General features: G+C 40.3%; 1 protein-coding gene across 8 annotated transcripts; it reads left to right on the top strand.

Annotated features, from left to right (window-relative positions):
• The first annotated feature begins 467 nt into the window (after nt 1-467).
• NIM1K (NIM1 serine/threonine protein kinase) lies at nt 468-19,469 on the top strand. 8 transcript variants are annotated; one of them, XM_085568101.1, is made up of 6 exons: nt 468-627; nt 3,462-3,728; nt 8,996-9,378; nt 9,922-10,160; nt 15,794-16,062; nt 18,006-19,469. In XM_085568101.1, exons 3-6 carry the CDS (start codon nt 9,308-9,310, stop codon nt 18,753-18,755), a joined length of 1,329 nt encoding a protein of 442 aa, XP_085424227.1. In that variant the 5' UTR covers nt 468-627; nt 3,462-3,728; nt 8,996-9,307; the 3' UTR covers nt 18,756-19,469. The 8 variants fall into 8 exon arrangements, with proteins under 8 accessions (XP_085424227.1, XP_021409579.1, XP_085424230.1 ...); XM_021553904.3 differs by having other exon boundaries at nt 9,187-9,378; XM_085568104.1 differs by having other exon boundaries at nt 3,462-3,621; nt 9,187-9,378.
• The last annotated feature ends 762 nt before the right edge of the window (nt 19,470-20,231 follow it).

Below are 20,231 nucleotides of genomic sequence, written 5' to 3' on the forward strand. Positions count from 1 at the left end.
CAAAAGCATCACTATGGTTTTAAAGCCTTTTTTTCCCTTCAGTATATTTGCCTGCTGGCAATTAATGTCACGTATGTACCACTTAAACAGTAGTCTCAACAAAACTCACTCAATAAATTTCATAGTTTAATTACAGTAATAAATGGAAAAAAAAAAAGTTGTGCTCTAGCAACTCATACCATTAAAGTAGTATAGACTTAAAATATTTTGACTCTATCCATTTTCTTTCTCTTTTCTTTCTCTTAAACACTAGTTTTGAACTAATTCAACTTGTTTTCCTATTGTCTTCCCCCGCCATTCCCCCCCCTACTTTACAAACTAAAATGAAATTAGAGTTTCTTCCTTTTCATTGAGTTCTGTTGCACTCAGGCAGCTGCTTTTCCTTGAGCTGATAGAAGGCTGATGGAAAGGGGTGTAGCATTAAGCAAATCCAGGAGAGATTAGTCAGTGAATGAAATGCTAGCAGCATTACATTGTTGTCTATTTAAAAATAGATTGCTATTTCAGAGCTTCAGTCTAATAGGAATCGCTTATAAAGTTGTCTTCATACCTCTAGCCACAGATACATTTCTGGATTCTAATCTGAAATTCTCCTGCAGATTTCTTTGAGGAAAAGATTGAGAAAAGGTGAGAAACTGGAGCCTCTTACTTATAGACTTTTAAAAGAATTTAGGATTTTGGATTGTGTTACGTGTGTGGTGGTTGTCCACAGAACTGTGTCATGGGAGTGGATGCTTACAGGGAAGATTATAGCTGAAAGATGTTCTAAAATTTGTTTTTGCTGTACTTCTGCATATATTTGCTTTCTGCTTCCATAGTGAATCTATGCTTCCTGAAATCATGGAATCTAATTAGTATCTGTGTAATACCATAGAGTTATATGTAATGATAGAGTTACATGTAAAACCATGGACTTATTCTTAATTGTTGCATATTTGTCAAAACCTCTTCCCTAAACTTGAACATTGCCATTTTAACAAAGTATTAATTGTTACAATCTGTTTTACTCAGATTTGCTTTGTTCTTTCTAAGGAAACATAGTTCACATAACCCTTCATTTTCACAGTAATAATAGTAGTGAGAACCGCAGTAATAATAATAATAATAATAGTCTGAGTCCCAGGACAGATAACAAATGTCTATAATATTAGCTAATGAAATTAAATGCTAGCAAAATATATTAACATTAATTCAATTAATGTTATCAATTAATTCAATTCAGGATAGTTTTTGCTGTTTAAATGTGATATGAAAAGTAGCATGGGTTTTAGGGATTTCAGATGTAGCAGCTTTTTCATATGACTCTTTCAGTGGATCAGTAGCAAGGTCTGTATTCCTTGGAGCTCTGCAAGTGTTCCTCTTCTGCAGTTTCCCAGAGTATTGGTCTGTGCCTGCCCTCAAATACTGTGTGCTCTGCTGATCCTCTCAGCAGGAGAGGTCAGTTGCCTAAATGTGCTGGCAGCTTCCTCAGCACACACTGCTGCACTTGGAAATTCAGTTTGAGAGAGCATTATGAATTTTTCAGTGCTCCAAACCCAGGTCAGTTAAAAAGGAAAAAGAAAAAAAAAACCAGCAAAAAAAGGCTTGTAAAGGAAGCCTAGGATGCACGTGAAGCATAAAGCTGCAATACTGAAGTCAAAGTTGCAAAAGAAGACTAAAATCTAGGGTTGTGCTTCATCTTGATTGGGTTAATATTCCTCATTTAGGATATGCACCAGACTGACAAAACTGATAGAACATTTCAATCCGCAGTCTTGAGTGTTTCTTGCTGCCTTTCTACTGTTTCTCTAGATCCAAGTTTCAAAAATACCTATTCTGTTCTCAGTCCAGTGGAAGAGGAATCTTAGTGAAAGATGTCTTTGACATACAGAGATTAATGACTTGCAACCTGCAGGATGTCAAATAAGATCAGATTTCTTCCTGCTAAGCTCCTTCAGTTTGAGAAGGTGGCACAGTCTTACATTACTAGAGAAATATGTCTGGGACTGTCTTCTGTGTTGTTTTCAGGTGTATTCTAGATATTTCCAGTCTAATGGTCAGTGAGATGAGAAATGCAGATATTTACCTGTCTTTCTATCTAGATTTTTTTAATCTAAAAGCTCAAAAAGCTCTCAAAGCTGCAGTCACTTCAGGATGTTTAAAATGGACAGGGAGAGAAGTTGCAACAACACTTTCAGGGGATAGTTCTTCAGCATTTTTAAAACTAAGGAGACAGTCTTTATGATGCTGCTTTCCTGACACTTTATGTGGATATTATATTTCTACATCTGTTTCTTCTATTAGTGAGAAATGTAATTACTGTAATGCAGTGTTTTCTTAATACTGATTCAAGGTAAATCTCAAGTGTCTTAGAGATTATCCTGAAAAACTGGAAGCTCCAGTCAGTATAAAGTATGTATCAAAGTGCAGTGCAGGATTTATATACTTTCAAGTAGGTCCTTGGAGAATAATACCATCTGCTTATCTTCTGCCCAGTTACAATGAAAAATGACATTAATATGCTTAGCCCTTCATTACTCAGTACTTTTGCGTAGTGCATATAAAGTGATGCAACTAAATTTGATTCCCTTGTTAGAGGTAACCAGAGTTGTTTCTGCTTTTAAGGCCCAACTACTAAGTAAGTGGGGATAGTGAAAGAAAACTGTGATAGACAATATGAACCAGAAAATGTTCTGTTGCCCTTGTATGGGAGCACATTTTAAATTTCTCTTCCTTGAAAATGACAGGGTGATTTTATTGTAGGCTGTCTTCTTAGCAATGCATATATGCCTAAATATGCAATAATTTTCTTGATGTAAGTGAAGACTGATTTCTTTAGTGATTTCAGCCTGTTTTGCCTGTTTCTTACTTCTTGGACTATAGCTTGCTTTATCTAGAAAATTTATTTTATTTTCACAAAAAAAGGAGTCAAACTAATGTTTAGAGAAATAACCAGGTTAGATGTAATTTTTTTCTGTTTGTTAAAGGGCTAATAAAGACTTCATTGCATCTCTGCTGACTCAGAAATACATATTACTGGAAATTTATTTTATCTTGGAAGAACAATTCTGAGGGAAATTGAGGTCATTTGCATTAACCTCAAAGAAAGAAATAAAATAGACTGGCCAGACTAAAGTTTTGAAAGGGTAAATTTAATTTCAAATAGTCAGACTTCAAATGAATCCCTCTCATGTATTTCAAAGACCTGGGAAATCAATGGGTTCTACTAATAAATTTTTTTGTCTTTGTTTTTAGTGCTATTTTCTGCACAATTAATTTCTGCACAAAAGACTAATTCACTTAAATTTTCTTTCTACTTGTTTTATCAGCAGTGCTATAAAAGGATGAAAGGAGTTGTCTCCCTGCACCACCCCCCCCCCCCCCTTTCCAGCTTTAGCTTCTAGTTCACAAGTCTTTATGTACTTGCTTAGTTTGGTTCGTGTTATGTTGATTTTCTTTTCCATATGCTCTGTACATTGCAGACAGTGGATTTCATGTGAGACTCCACCATCTGGGCTGCACCCAACCTGTGTTGGCAGGGTTATGTAAGCTCTGACTGCCGAGGGCTCTGTGCAGCCTTCCCTCATCTCACCAAGAGCTTATTCCAGCCTGTTGGCAGGTAACCCGCGGGGAGGTGGGAAGGTGAGTCTGTGCTGAGCCCTGACAGCGTGTCACATGAAGTGCCTGCCAGTGGTCCTGCGGGACTCCCAGAGCTGCTGCTGCCACGCAGCCGTGGGCACCCTGAGCAGGTGAGTGTGTGCTTGTGCCAGCCCAGCCCGGCAGTCCTGCTGGGTCGCTCTCCGTGGGTCAGGCCATGGCAATCCTGGATGCAGGAGGGTTAGCCTGTTGAAGATCATGGACAGATCTTTTAGGGGTGGACCACAAAACAGGGCACACCAGTGTGTTTTTCCTCTATTTCTTATCTCTGGTCCTGGCAAGAAAGAAGTTGGACTAAATAAATGTTGCTTAGATCTATAGTTTTGTGCTACAGTGACCTGTGCTGAATAGTGGTCAATCAGCAGATCTGGCAAGGGGCTGGTCGGGTTCCAAGCAATTGGGCTTGTCTTTAGGGTCCATCCCAGAATGACTGTGGGGTCAGTGCAAAAGATGAAAGTTTCAGTCTTTCCACTGGCATTAGGGGACACTTGAGTAAGTATCCACCTGTATTCTCCTTCAGTGTAAAGGGCTCAGGCTTATTAAACTTCTGAATGGGTTTCAGAGTTCCCTGTCTTTTGCTCTAAGTACAATTGTAGAATTAAATTGCAGGTAAGAGTTAGTGTATTCCAGTGTAGAGGGTTATTTTTTTGCTGTTTTTTTTTCTTTTTATTCCAGAGTTTCTTGAGTTGTTTGTTGTTTTTTTATTCTTTTTGTTGGTAAGAGCATGTAGAACAGGCATTTCATTGTGAGGAAGGAGTGAGTACAGCACAACTGTTTGTTATCTCTTCCTCCTTCCCTTCTTGGTGCTGTGGCCTGTAAGTGAGTTTTTGCACAGAAGCCTTGAAAGTGTTTATGTTCCATTTTAGCCAGGGTTGCTGCATATGTTAATGTTCCCTGTGTGGGAAAACAATGCCATGTCTTAAGCTAAAAACAATAGCATCATTTATATTGGTAAAGACCCTTAAGATGATTGAGTCCAATGTTTCGTGGTTTGACATTGCAGTGAAGTGCTCCCCATATGCCCCTGCTCCAGCTTGGATTTACCCATAGTCTGCAGTACCTTAGGGCTGTACCTGCTTCAAGTGGAGCCATATCTGTGAGCCACAGTCTCCTCAGGGCTATACCTGCTGCAGTGTAAATTTGCTCAGGCACAGTCCTTCGAAATGCACCTGCTCCAGTGTGGCCTGCATGGGTCATAATCCCTCCAGAGGTGTACCTGCTGTGGCACAGCCAACCACGGCCAGACGCTTTGAGGGGTACCTGCTCCCATGGTCTACGGGTTACAGTCCCTTCAGCTCGAGTTCACACTGCAGCTCCAGCCTGTCCAGTGCAGCAGCACAGAACTGGCAGTGATGCCCTGCCCACCTGCCAGCCCAGGCTCATCGTGTGGCTGTTATTAAAACATTTCCAGGCACAGCAGGAAGGTGGTAAGAATGGTGTTCTTCATGTCTGGTTTTCATAAACAATAACTGGCAAACTGAATGCTGTGCCAGCTAACAGTAGTAATTCTGGGATTTAAGGAAGTGGGTGGTATGTGGGCCTGGACAGAGAGAGAAAGTAGTTTCTAGAGGTTCTCCATGGTCAGTGCCCTGTTAGTATTTTCTCCTACATGAGATGGGAACATAGAGGTCTCTGTTCATCCTGTAACCATGCTGTATTTTGTATTTTGAATAGTTGGGTTTGGAGGGTGTTTTTAAACAATTCATGTGAAGTTCTGGGGTGTATTTTATATAGTCATTCTGTTTTCTGGCATTCACAGAAATAAGACTGAGGGTGCTTCTCGCGTAAATCAGAAATGTGCTAGGAACAAACCTTGAACAAATGTTGACTTTCTTTGGCCACGGCAGCCATGCACTCAATATTACTTGAGCATAAGCACAGAAGTTGAGTTGTTACTTTATCTGTGGTGTCTGTCTGCAGAGCAGAGCTTTTGTGTCACCTGTAGTCTGTGCTACAGGTCTTGCAGGACTAGAACAGTCCTGGCCTCTTTTCTAAAAGGTAGATCTTCTATACACAGGAGTATAGTACATTGTTGGTGTTTTACGGGGTCAATATTTTTCCAGCAGATGAGTTAGAAAAAAATCCCTGCTACTGTAAATTCAGTTTTGATCCAAAGCTGGCACATGGTGCATATAATCTACTAAGCAGGAGACATGCTGTTCTTCAAGGGAATTAAAAAAAACTAATCCCCTACCCTAGGGAAATACCTTAAAAATACCCGTCTCCTCAGACTAGACAGCAGAGGGGCTGAAAAGGGAACTCTAGTGAATGAGTTACAATATCCAGTGACATCCTCATTAAAATCACCTGGTACTCTGACAGTTTGAGTGGTAGGATTCCCTCCAGTGTAACTTCCTTCGCATTTACTCTAATAGGAACTACATCAGTTTAAGTATTCAAAGCTGAGTGGATTTTTGCCTCTCTGAAAGACAGATTTAATGAAAGAGACCAATTTGCAAAACACAGTGCTATCAAAGAGCACTGGTCTAGCTGCTTCTGTGCTCCATTCAAAGCTTCTTAAAACCAGGTCACTTTTTATCTGTCTGTCAAGATGGGATTTTAGGAACAAAATTCTCTATACCTAGTGATCTCCTTGTTTAATTCTTTTTCCAGTCATTCTGAACTTTCTTAAGAGTTGTGATGCAGGGTTTAAACTGAACCTGTAGCTGAAGCCTGATAGTACTAAGCACTTCTTAGAATAGAAGGAGAATGTCAGTTAAAAAAACAAGGTTAAACAACAGTGTTAGATCTTAAAGGATTGATACATTCATTCACTGTCTTGTGATGCTTTTTGTTGTGGTTTGCTTTTGGTTTTGTTTTTTGGTTTTTTGTGGGGTTTTTGGTGGTTTTTCTTTTCTTTTCTTTTCTTTTCTTTTTTTTTTCTTGCTTATTTTGCTTTTTAAAGTGATTATTTGGTTTGATAAATTTTTGTGAAGCTCTTCTGGTCACCAGTCAGCCAGACTGGAGGGAAAAAAAAAAAAGATTGGTCCTTCATTGTATTTGGATCACTCCTGATTTCCTTGTTTTTCCCTTCTCTCTTAGAATTATTTTCTTTTACAGTTAGTGACCTTTGGTATGATATCAGGATAGATTTTGCTGGTTTGATTACAGGAAGGAATGTAGGCCATAAATAGATGGTATATATACTGCTAACACCAGGAATACTGAAATAGCTCATCTCAAAAGACAAGGGAAACCTAGCCAGCTGGCCAAGTGCCAGGAGGTTGCAGGGTTGACAGTTGCATGTCAAGTCTGAAAGGGAGATTAATGGTAGGCTGTACTCTAAAAAATAGCATGTTGAGCCCCAGGAAAAATTCTGCAGGAGCAAATTCAGGAAGAGCCACGTTCTGATGCCTCAATGCAGTTTTGCTTTTCTCTTGACTCCTCTGTCCCCACAAGGTTGTGGCATTCCCATATCATTTGTCTCTGGATCCACATGGACTGGGCTAGTTGCCTTCTGTGCCTTGATGGAACATATTCAGGAGGGGCTTGTCTACACAAGTCTGTTTGAAGGAAACCTTTCAAACACAATCAGTCTTTTCTGTATAACCACTTAACTGCAAAGGCACTGATAATTTTTGCAGAAGATGGTGGTAGTTGTGTGTTTCTTCTTTTGCAGGAGCAGAATTGTCCACACCTGCCACTCTGGAGGTTATAGCCATAAGTTATAGCTATTCTTAGGTGGTGAGGATGTCACTGCCCAGCAAAAGATGTGGTTAAATAATATTTTACAGTTTGTACATGGCATGCCTGACACTGCTCATGGAGGTTTCCAGACTTTTCCTGTGGACAGCCTGTGCTGCTGTTCTCAAGATCAAAGGGCAGAGTGGGGCCAGAATTCTGCCTCTGAATTGCTGTGGCACTGTACAGCAGACAAGTGCCTTCCAAAAGCCCTGCTCTGCTAGAGTGTCATCCACCATTAAAGCTGTGAAATACAGCTGAGTTTCATATAAGGATTTTTTTACTACCTAGAATACTTTTACAATTGTGATGTGAAACATGTTAAAGCAGAAAACCTGTGAGTCAGACACTCCTGAAAGAAATTGTCCTTTTCTTAAATGGAGGAAAACAGAGTGTAAGGTGTGGGGTTTGGGATTTTCAGTTTGCATGGGGATGGGGTATCCTTCCACATAGATGTTTTCTTTGGAGGTATAAAATAATAAAATAGGGGGTACACTTAGTTCTAAGAAGGAGTGGCCTGGTGGGAGAACACTGAAATGTTTTCTCATTTTTCACTTGGTCTCTTCCCTAATAACCATATCCAGGATTTGGCCATTAGCTGTATGTACACATACAGTATTTGTCAGGGGTTCCACTCTATTTATCTCCAGAGAATAATACAATGATGTATTTATTATTTTTAATTTCTGTCAACAATGATGTATTTATTATTTTTAGTTTCTGTCAACAATGAAAAGGGCTATTTTCTTCAAACATGAGTAAGCCAAAAAGAGTTAACAAAGGTATTATGAACATAGTAAATTCTCTCTCTGTTCCAGTTACAAACTGCATCAGCCATTAAGTTTGCAGCACACACAGTAATAAGTGTCCCTGATTCAGAGAAGTGACAGAGTCACAGACTCTGAGGGAAAGTCAGACTTTCTGCCTCACCCTGGGACAAGTTTGTGTAACCACAATGTGGCTGCAGCACAGAGAGGTAAAGTGACTTTTAAGATTTCTTCAATGGGTCTCAAGGCAGGGAGCAGTGTCCCAAAACATGGGTCAGTCTTGGCCTCTTTGAAGGAGCAGATGAGTGCTTCTGTGCCACTCCAGTTCCCATTTAATGAAACCATCACTTTGCTTTGGGCTTAGGTCATGCCTCTGACCTCTCTTCCTCTTGCTCACGAAGGAGATTGTGGGGTTTAGAGGGCAGCTCCACCTGGCAAATGTCACATGCCCTCTGCTAGTGTAGCACCTTAGGTGACTGTCGACCTAAGCTTCAGGCAGTGAGTTACTGGTCTGATTCACTCCCCCTCAATCTGGTGCATCTGTCCTGGCAGTCAGGTGTCTCCTGTGTCCATCAGTCGTATGTGCTGCAGGCTGGGAGCAGGGGAGGTGAGCGCTGCCACTGCCTGCACTGTCTCAGCTCTCGTACCCAGCTCACCACCCTCAGGCGTGCAGCTGCATGATGAGCACTTGCTGATCAACTCCTGGCTTTCAAGGTTAAGAAAGAACAGTAAAGAGGAAAAAAAAATAGTGTGCTGCTTTAAACGTAAGTGGTTGCTTGTGTATTTAGGGTAAGTACTTCTATGTCTGCTGCCACTTAAACTGGTGAAATGGTATGGGTCATGCTGTCATTCAGTGAAGCGTATGGCTGTTATGTAAAGGTTTTAATTACTTTCTTCATCTGTCTGCTCAGGAACACCACGCGTCTGGCAAAATTTTGAGAAGGCTCAAGGCGTTAAAGAAAGCTCATCTAAATAAAGGAGGGTTAACGTGACATTGCAGTTACTTAATCCTGTATTGTCCTGCCATGTGACTGCAGGGATACTGAGGCGTAGCATTTCTTTTGCCTAGTGCACAGTTTATGCTTTTCCTGTCATCTTGCAGAATCAGTTGCTTTGTTGAACACATCATGGGAAAGAAACAGAGGGGCAGCGTACTTTTCACAGCAAGGCTTCCACACACAGTGACATTTCCAAGGTACAGTGACAAGCTCACAGGCTGAAGAATGAATCAAAGGCAATCCCTACAGTCAGCTTTTGGACATTCACCAGAATCAAGGAGAACTACGCTCTTAAGGTCAGCTATTCAAAATTAGCTATAAGTATTTGGATTTATTCAGAGCAGTTAATCATCTTTCTGTTTGACCTTTATCTATCAAGTTAGTTTTTAAAGGCTCAAACTAAAATCTGAATATTTGTGTCAAATATTTTGCATGTGTCAAATGTACTGCACAGAGAGTGAGCACCTTGCCACTTATGTGCACGAAGTTTGCAGTTTTAATTGGAAAGCCTCTTTTACCTTGCAGCTGAAGATCCTGACACACTAAGTCTATTAGTTAGGAATGGATGTTTTGTCTCTGAACAGGACATGCAATATATAGATGTGCCAGATTTGTTTTTGAATTAATTTTCAAACTAGTCTTTGGACTTTCTTTAAGCTGCTATTTTTTTTTTCTTTTGCTGCATTTGTCACAGTGTCCATAATGTGCAGGATTGCATATTCATACAGAATTACTTAATTTAAACTTATCAGGACATCTTGTTAAATGGGGAAGTGATTATAGACTATGACAACAGGATATGTGAATGAAGGAAATCTTGGAAAATAACACTGTTCCAGGTGGCATCATGAGGACAGCGGAGAAGATGATGGGCGCCCAGAGTGCCATGAAGGAGATGAAGAGGGCAACCAGCACAGGCTGACCCCATTTGAGAAACTAATGCAGGATATGTCTCATAATGAAAAAGTGGTGAAAGAATTAACACTGGGAAAGAGAATTGCCTTCTATCGAGTCAGAGGAGAAATAGGAAGTGGGAATTTCTCACAAGTGAAGCTTGGAATTCATTCCCTAACCAAAGGTAAGCACTATTGCATGCTGAGTGACCTATGGCCTCTTTTAGGAAAAAAGATGCTGTATGAACCTTAAATACACATAGAGAGAGAGAGGGGGACTGTGTGTGTGTGTGTGTGTGTGTGTGTGTGTGTGTGTGTGTGTGTGTTTGTATTTTAATGTTTTTGAGTTAATCTGTAGATCGGGTTACACACATAAATGCTTAGGGTTGAATTAGGCTTTAAAGAAACTAGAAACAATTTCTCTACCTGGCAACTATTACAGGTGGAATTTATTACTTCATCACTTCATGAAGTTAACACATCCTGTGGCTCAGACACTCCACACTTTGAAGTATGGTAATGGGCCTCCCCTCCTATAACCTGCCCTGTCCATCCAGTCTCCTCTTCCCTGCCCCAGCTCCTGGCTTGCAGGGATACAGGTGATGAATGCCCAGGAGAGCAGGTTAGGCATGCTCCTGCCTGCAGCCAGAGGTAGCAAGGCTTCCTTTGTTTCATCACAAATTTCACTAGTATGGCCAAAAAATTTTTTTGGTCATGGTAATTTTGGTGAGAAATGCTATGCCCACTTAACTAATTTGCTGGTGGTTCTTTACTGTAAAAAGATAGGATGGGGCTATAGGTGTGGAGGGAATGGGAGCAGGGGAACAAGCTCTGGTATTGCCAAATCAGTGTTTGTGTTGAATTGTCAGTTATTTTTCTTGTTTTAATTATATGAAGCACCCTATCTACTGCTTCTAGAAAGGACTTGAAGGGCTAGGTAACTGCAGTGGACACTTCAGTCATAAGTATAACTTGTCATCAGCTGTCCTGTTTCTTCTTCTGCCTTTGTCTGACAATAACAGAAATTGTTGCTGTTTTCCATCAGGGTGACTAGTTTTCTCTGTATCTTTGTACACTACTATCTTGCTTTTCTTCTAAGATTTTTTACTTTTCAGTTTGATTGATTCTCCTTCCCTTCATTGTCTTACAGGTGAGAGAACAAGATATACCTCAAAACTGTGTTATCTATTTTTATTTTCTTTAATCACCTCTTTCAGCTGAGATTTAAGGGGCATGAAAGCTCACAGTTATCCTTTGGGTGTATGGTTGTTCCACTGAGAATATAAGTGGAGAACCAATGACACTTAATTTTTCACATTTAAGCCTGCCAACACTCAAGGATTGCTTTAGCTGGGTGTTGAGTTTTTGGTTATGCTTATTTCAGAAAAGCACCTCTGTTCTACTTGGCCCAAAAGTTGTTTCCTCTTCTGTGATATTTCATTTTCTTCCTGAGGTAACTGTTTTGTGCTTACTGCTAGAGGGAATGCTGCTCCTGTACTGAGAACACAAAGAATGCTAATGAAAGGTGGTTAAAAATTTGATCTGGATGAACCCTTTGCTGAACTTACTTAGGAAACAGGTTGCTTTAGTATCTGAATAGAACTGATTGAAAATTTTTGAACTTCAGTGAATACAGTAATCTCAGACAAACTAAATATCAAAACCAAAACTGCACTTTTTCTTTTTCTGGAAAAGGTTATTTTTCAACAGAAATCTCTCAAATTATTTTTATTTTGTTTGTTTGTAACTTTTTTGGTTAAAATGTTCACTGAAAAGGGAGTTGATTTATTGTTGCAAAGTTTGTAACTGTCATGAGGAAAGAAAAATGAAAGATAAATATTTTCTGACTCATTCTGCCTGTGAGTTTATCTGTGCTAATAAAATCCATGGGTGTGGACAGAAGAACAGGAAGTTGCACATAGGCATACATACATATATACATATATACACACTCACCACCACCAAAGATAATTCAATTTTTTGTGGTAGATACAGTTGTGTTGGCAATGAAGTAATGTTCCTGCACAGTGTTAATTGGTGCAAGTCTTTTTTTAAATCTGATTAATATAAAAAAAGGCTTCATCATTAAGGCTGGTCTGGTCTCTGTGGAAGAGGGTGGTATATATATCAGAGGGCTGTTCAGCTCTTCAGTTACTGCCAGTTTTAGTATGGTCTCCCTCCTGTATCATCCTGTATCAAAAGAGGAAACAATTCTGTTTTTTACTAAGATGAGCTTTTTTGTTGCCCTTGTGATCTGTTGATGCAGAACACATGATTTCTAGAGAGAGAGAGAGAGGGAGAGAGAGAGGAAAAAACTTGGATCATACTGGATTATGAACTTTTTTTCCTTCACAAGAGCTGTCTTGGTTGTTTAGAAAACACAGAAAAATCTTCAGTGATATGATGTAGATGCCATATTGCATGGCTTAGACAGGTGCACTCTTCACTGGATAAAAGGCTGTCTGGCTATCTGGACGCAGGGAATGATCCTGAATGCAGTTGTATCCATATGGATAGACACTAGTGGAGTTCTGCAGGGCTCAGTATTGGGCCTAGCCCTGATTAATGTGACTCAATTTGCAGGTGACAACACATTGGGTGGGAGTGTTGATCTGCTGGAGGGCAGGAAGGCTCTGCAGAGGATCTGGACAGGCTGCATCGATGGGCTGAGGCCAGTGCTGTGAGGTTCAACAAGGCCAAGTGCCAGGTCCTGCCCTTGGGTCACAACAGCCCCAGGCAGCGCCACAGGCTGGGGCAGAGTGGCTGGAAAGGACCTGGGGATGCTGGTGACAGCAGCTGAACATGAGCCAGGGTGTGCCCAGGTGGCCAAGAAGGCCAATGGCATCCTGGCCTGGATCAGCAATGGTGTGGCAGCAGGACCAGGGCAGGGATTGTCCCCCTGTGCTGGGCACTGAGACCATGGGCATTTGAGACCATGCCTCAAATCCTGTGTTTCATTTGTTTTGGACTCTTCACTACAAGAGAGACTTTGAGGTGCTGGAGGGTCCAGAGAAGGTCAACAGAATTGGGGTGGGGAGCACAAGTCTTTTGAGGAGCAGCTGAGGGAACTGGGGGTGTTTAGTTTGCAGGAAAGGAGGCTCAGGGGAGACCTTTTCACTCCCTACAACTGCCTGTCAGGGGGTGTATCCAGGTGGGGGTTGGCCTCTTCTCCCAGGTAGCAAGGGACAGAGTAAGAAGAAATGGCCTCAGATTGTGCCAGGGAAGGTTGATGTTTACATTGGACATTAGGAAAAAAATTTCTATACCACAGGAGTGGTCAGGCCTTGGAATGGTCTTCACAGTGACTGATAAAGTCATCATCCTTGGAGATACTTAAAAGATATGTAGATGTTCCTTTGAGAGGTCTTTTCTGATTTATGCTTCTATGTGTGTTGTGTTATTCAGGGACTTTGCCCACTATATTAACCTGAATTTTGGCAGAGATTTTCTCCAGAAATTAATGGAGTTTTCTTGCTAAGGACTGTTAAGTTCCTAAGCCCTGTATAACTTTTATTTTACATGTGTTCTATCTGACAAAGGAAGTGTGAGAGCACAGCTGAATAGAAGCAATTAAGAGCATTCAAAATTTATAGCTAATAAGAAATCTGTCTAATGTGACACCAATTTTAAAAGCAGGAATGTTTAGGCACCGAGCTTTCTTTTATTTTTAATTAATTTAAACTTTTGTTTGTATATTTTGTCCTTCTGCCATCACAGCATACACCATTTCTTCCTGAAACTATTTCCAAGCTTTTCCTAGTTTGTATTACTAAGATTTCACCTAGCAGTTTTCAAACCTCATACACTGCATCTAGTCAATCAAAATCTCTTTGAACTCTTTTTGTAAGTATTTTTGTAAATAAGCTTCCTGATAAAAATGTCAAGTTCAGCACAGCTGCTAAGCAAGAGTAATAGAGGATTTGTAAACCAAGCATTGTTTGGAAGCAGAAAGGAAGAGTTTAGACAGGAAAAGGAAGGTGTCAGGTTTCTTTGCATGGAATGCTTTTGCAACTGCAATGATGTAGATTTAAAGGAGCTTGGTCCTGATTTATGGTGGTGTTTGAGTAGGATCAGGCTCTTCAGTTCAAAACCTTTTTTCCCCCCTCTTCTTTCCTTTTAAAACTTAGCAGGAAAACTTACCAAGAGGAGAAGTAGAACAAAATAGAAGGGGAAAAATTAACCTAGAATATTTTATTTTAAAGCCCAAATGTCCCCAACTTGCATGGTTAAAATTGTAAGAGTTGTAAGCATTTAGTTGTGCAAATATAACCTACTGCAAGTTGTTGCTCTTTCCTCTTAGTTTAGGAGATCAGTGTGCTATGAACATGACAAAGGTCTTTCACTATGTCAGCAGTCACTGTCAGTAGCTGCATTTCCTCCTGGTTCACCCAGTTCCACACCACACAGGAGATACCTGCTTCCCTGAGGGGCTCTCCCTCAGGTCCGAGAGAAGCAGCATGACCAGGATAACTGCCCTGTGCTCAGCACAGACTCCTGAAAACAGGGACGTCAAGGGATAATTCAGCACCTTCCACCACAAGAATCACATGTGCTTCAAGCATCTTCTGCACTTCAGTAGAGAGATCAGTTGATATATATATCACACTAAAAAATGTAAATATACTAAACATGGAGTTTTCTTGATCTGTACAGACACATGCATAAGTATTCTTAACATTCCATTATATATGTTGAAATACTAAACTTCAGTTAAAACTTGGTAATATTCAGTAAAAACATGCATGCTTTTATACCTGAACATCTATAGAAATATAACAGCCTTCTCTCTCTTTTCTTACAGCAATAAGAGAACAATAGCTTTTCCTAATTTATTCCCATTTACTAGAAACAAAGATGAAATTTTTTTCCTCAAAGATTTATTAAAAGTGATTAATTTTAAAGAAATCTGTGATTGTTTGACTAAGATAGTCTTGAGAAAAAAAGAAACAAAACAGGAATAAATAGTTGTTTTTATTGCTGTGATCCATTTTAATTTTGCCATCCTAACAAGTTATACAAAGCCACTGTAAACCTGTGTTAACCAGACTAATCCTTCAAATACCAGCTGTGTTCAGAAGAGTAAAGACAAAAGCTGTAACCTACAGACTAAAACAGGAACATAAGGGCAACTGTGATTTACCTATTCATATTGCTCTGAGCTACCCTGATGATGTGGTGCAGCTGCAGATATATATATTTGTACTTTGTGGCCTTTGGCTTCACTATTTGGATTCCAGGAACATGTAGGACTTAACAGCAGCTTTGCATTACCAGAACAGTATATGACAGCTAGATTTGCTGTTTTATAGGATCCCTGCAACTTACTCAACTTCACTGCTCAGAATAAAATAGCCAAAGCCTCTAAATTCCTTACAAATTTGTCTGTCTGGTCGGAAACAAAGCACACACGTTTCACACCTCCATAAGTCTCCAAGTACCTGGCTCATCTGAGGAGCTCTGAGGTAACAACAAAAGCACAGACTTTCTCTACCAGCAGTGAACACCAAAAGCAGATGCTGTGTCTTCAAACATGTATAAGCCTGTCACAGCAAAGCACACCAAGGCAGCAGATTATTTGATCAGCCCTTGGAATATTCTACCAGCCTTCAGTTACCCCAGCACCGAGTACCAAGTCCTAGACAGGAAGGGGCAGGGGTTGTGTGAAAGATTGCAGGGTTTAGTAGGCCCCTGCAGCTTAGTTTATACTGATGACGTGAAATTTTATTGCATTTCTACCACCAAGCATCGTTGTATGTAAATGGTATTACCATTTGTACCCCTTGCATTAACAACATGGAAAAAATGTTTTTCTTCTCAGAGAAAGTTGCAATTAAGATTTTGGACAAGACAAAGCTAGACAGAAAGACTCAACGTTTGCTGTCTCGTGAGATATCCAGCATGGAAAAGCTGCACCACCCAAATATCATCAGGCTGTATGAAGTGGTGGAGACGCTCTCAAAACTGCACCTGGTGATGGAGTATGCAGGAGGTGGGGAACTCTTCACTAAAATCAGTACAGAAGGAAAGCTGCTAGAAACAGAGTGTAAAATAATCTTCTCCCAGATTGTGTCTGCTGTGAAGCACATGGTAAGTTGCTCTTACACAGGCATGCTGCCTCTCACTATTCTGAGCTCATTTTGTGGATATTTCTTTTGAATTTCAACAGTAGATGTACTACTACCCAAAATTTCAGGCGCACATTTCTGGCATGTGAGGGTTTTCACGTCCACCTCACGTTACTGCCTCTCTGTTGACAGCTTTTGGGAGGAGACTGGAAACACCTGATAGGTAGAATCACTCTTCTAGCACTAGTGTTCTGTTTGCTTTAATGTGCTGTGGGCACCAGTGAACAAAGCTTCCTTTCTTCCCTCCCTCTTTCAAAACATAGGATCAGTCACTCTTTCGCTTTCAGAGAGGCTGGTTAGATGTTGCAAACATCCGGCTTGCTTATTAATGAATGTGTGAATCTGTCACTTAAAGACAGTCAATTCCTGGTCCTCACTTCGATGCAAATCTGTGAGGTTAAAACGCAAGAAGCCACTTCTTGCCTCGTCCTCAGTACATACACTTAGGATGATGCTATTGTGTAGAGCCAAAAGCATCTTGTCAAGGCAGAAAATGAGCAATTAATTACTTCGGTGCATCTCTAAAACTTTGCAGAGTGATTACAACTACTTAAAACAAACAAACAAACAAACAAACAAACAAACAAACAAACAAAACCAAAACATTAAAAAACCATCCACAGAGAACTGTTTTACAAGTCTGAGAAGCAGCATTCGTTAAAACTGGCTCAGGGTGCCCTCTCCGGCGTCTCCTGTCATCCTTGCCAACAGCTTCCGCTGAAGTCAGAAACAAGGGTGATCCCATGTCAGACGTCTGGAGACTGCATCACACACTACTCGCGGCTTACATAAACAGCATGCATTTCTTATGTATTTTGACGAAATGATCGTATGTGCTTTAAGTGGTGGATTAGCTTCAACATTTAATCCATAGGACAGGCACCCTGCAGCTACACAAACTGAATTTACATTTCAAAATTACACTACATCTATTTCTTAGAATTATACATAGACTATCAGGCTGGCCAACCTCTTCATTTGTACACAGAGACTTCTGCTCATTTCACTTTTGCTAAGTCATCGCATCCAGGCCACACAAATCCTACCTCCCTGCTGCCATCCCACAAGGACAGAGGATCCCTGGCAGTTACTGATAAAAGTTGAAATTGGATGCTAAAGGGTTTCTTTATTTCCTCCAGACACTGTTATGATGTTACTCCAAAGGATAAGGTGGAGAGTGTTTATCCATTCCTTCTAGTTATTCCAAAGATAAAGCTAAACTCTTAATCAAGACAGGTATGTCATGACTAAGCAGAGCAAATTCAGTTTGAGTTCATAACTACTATTACCAACGGAAAATAGTAGAAATTAAGGTGTATGTATTACAAATTTCTAAAACTAGAACACCATTAAACTTGGTTGCCCTGCAACATGAAGTACTGTGAAGCCCAAGTCTGTGGTCCTTTTCTCCTGCCCCCACCAGTTCCTCATAGGACATTAGATCACAGAATATAATGATAGCAAATTTCTTACTTTATCTCTGATAATGTTCAGTTGGGTTAACTAAATGTTGAAATCTGTAAGGTACATGTAGTAACTACAAAAACAATTGCTGTGAACCCTAAAAAAATAAAAAATTTTGCACATGAGAGGTGTCTAGTCTTGTAGGATTAGTCATGCTGTCCTCACGCATTTGCTAAATGAGAATAGTTGCCATTAGTTAACAAGTTGAGAGTGCTGTGCTTAAAAAAATCCCAGCACCCTTCTTCTCCCCCATCTCAATTGTTTTTGTATCCTTGGAGAACGAAGTTAGAATTGTTTAATAATTTTTCCAATTGCAATACTAGTTTCTGAATTTGCTCAAGATAACTCCCTTTCTCCTTCAGGGTAATTAACCAATTAGAGGTAGCCATTGAGAACTTTCCTGGGAACAAACCAATACCAACTTTTCCTCTTCTTCCACAGCATGACAATAATATCATTCACCGGGACCTGAAAGCAGAAAACGTGTTCTATGCCAGTAACACCTGTGTTAAGGTGGGAGACTTTGGATTCAGTACATTAAGTAAAAGAGATGAAACTTTAAAAACTTTCTGTGGCTCTCCTCCTTACGCTGCTCCTGAACTCTTCCGAGATGAAAATTATATTGGCATCTATGTAGACATCTGGGCACTGGGAATCCTCTTATACTTCATGATGACAGGTAGCATGCCATTCCGGGCAGATACAGTAGGCAAGCTGAAAAAGTGCATTCTTGAAGGGACATACACTTTGCCTCCCTGCCTCTCAGAAAATTGCCAGAAACTGATAAAAGGAGTCCTTCAGCCAGTACCAACCAAGCGATACTCTGTCAAACTGATAATGAACAGTGAATGGATGCAAGGAATACAGTTCCCCAAACCTTTACAGACATTTAAACTGGATCCAAAATATTTATCAGATATCAGTACACTAAAAGAAGAAGAAATTGAAGTGAAAAATATTCTGGAAGATCTGGGAATCACAGAACAGCACATTCAGAACAACCGGGGAAGAGATGCACGCAGCTCCATAACAGGGGTCTACAGAATCGTGTTGCACAGAGTACAGAAGAAAAGGGCACTTGAATGTGTTCCTATCATGTCCCAGCCAGATCCAAAAGAAGACAACTCAAGAAACAGAATCACTTCTTACAGTGGCATTAAGCACACATCCAAGCTGTGTTCTATTTTATAAAACTGCACTGCAGGCTTTATGCTCAGCACATTTGACAAAGGGGATTATTCACTTATCCTTAAGCTGTAGTGTTAACATTTTTTTGTAACTTTTGAATAAACCAAAAATGCCTCATTTCTTTGCATTGCTCAATTAGCAGTGAAGCACTCAAAACTAGAGTTCTTGTGCATTCGTTTGACCATTTCTCCATATACTTGGTATAGCCAGAGCAAGAACCCAGTAACTGCAAAGATCATGAGTAGAGGGGATCTTTTAATAAATGCCATGCTACTGTACTTAACCTCTTTGGGAGATTCTCTGCACAGGCTTATAACAGCTAACTTCTGAAATATGTACGTAAGCCCAACACAACTTCATCACTGAAAATCGAGACAGTTTTTGCAAAGAACTAAAGTTGAGACCAGACTATAATCTAAACAATTGCAAATTCTTTTGAACTTCCTCATCTAATTTAACAAGTTAATTTTTAAAAAGCATTTTATTTTCTTTCGAGAAACATCAAAGCTGTTGTTGGCTGCAGTTCCCAACTTGTCATGATTCCAGAAGACAAATCAGGATTCAGTACTTTAACCCTGTATGTGTGGCTGTCTGACTGGTTGGGCTACCATCAATTACCCTTGTGATGCCTTCCACTGCTTGCATGATTCCGCCACTCTGGAATTGCTTGGACTCCAGCTTCATTCCAATAAAGAAAGATTTAAGCATACTCCAAAACCCATGTTGTGTTAAGTTGTTGCCTTAGCCCTTGTTAGCAGCAGCTGAATGCAAGAGCAGCAAAATCTGCTTATATTCACTGAGCATTACAGGCTTGTCCTCACTCCTGCCATCCTGCTTTGGCAACCAAAGCTTGCACAAAGCTGATTGCGACTCTTGATCACTGCAAGTTAAAAGCTGGATAGTCTGACAGCTCCAGTTGTTCTGAGCATCACCAAAATGCAGATGCTCTGATTTTCAGCTTTAGTCGCTTATTCTATGCTTAGATCTTGAATGGCATCAACTCCAATGCAAAGGACAAGTGTGGCAGCTGTTCTCTTAACAGGGACAGCTGACATGCCTGAGCTGAGAGGTAGAACCTGTGAGGAAAGATACCCAACACAGGATGTACACAGGTACAGCTGGTGCTCTTGCATTTAAAGGCAGGATGCCTTATCTGTTATGACCCCAATGAGACAGTAATTTCACTTTAGAGGGAGTAATTAATATAAATGAACAGTGGAATGGACTCTGAAAAGACGTGTATCGGAAGTTGGACTCAGTGAGGCTCAAGTGTGTACAAAGCAAGAACCAAGCCTCCTTCACAGAATTCCTGAGGGTAATTAAACAATACGAATTTTTATAAAACGGTAATTAATTCCATTTCATAAAGTGGGCATCAATTCCTCCACTATAAACAGTTTCCATATAAAAGAATTTTAAGTTGTCTTGAAACGCAGCCCTGATAAAACTGTTCTACACCAGCCTAAGCAACTCTTTTTT

This window comes from Lonchura striata, chromosome Z, assembly GCF_050655825.1.
Source record: "Lonchura striata isolate lonStrDom1 chromosome Z, ASM5065582v1, whole genome shotgun sequence".
Taxonomy (NCBI): domain Eukaryota; kingdom Metazoa; phylum Chordata; class Aves; order Passeriformes; family Estrildidae; genus Lonchura; species Lonchura striata.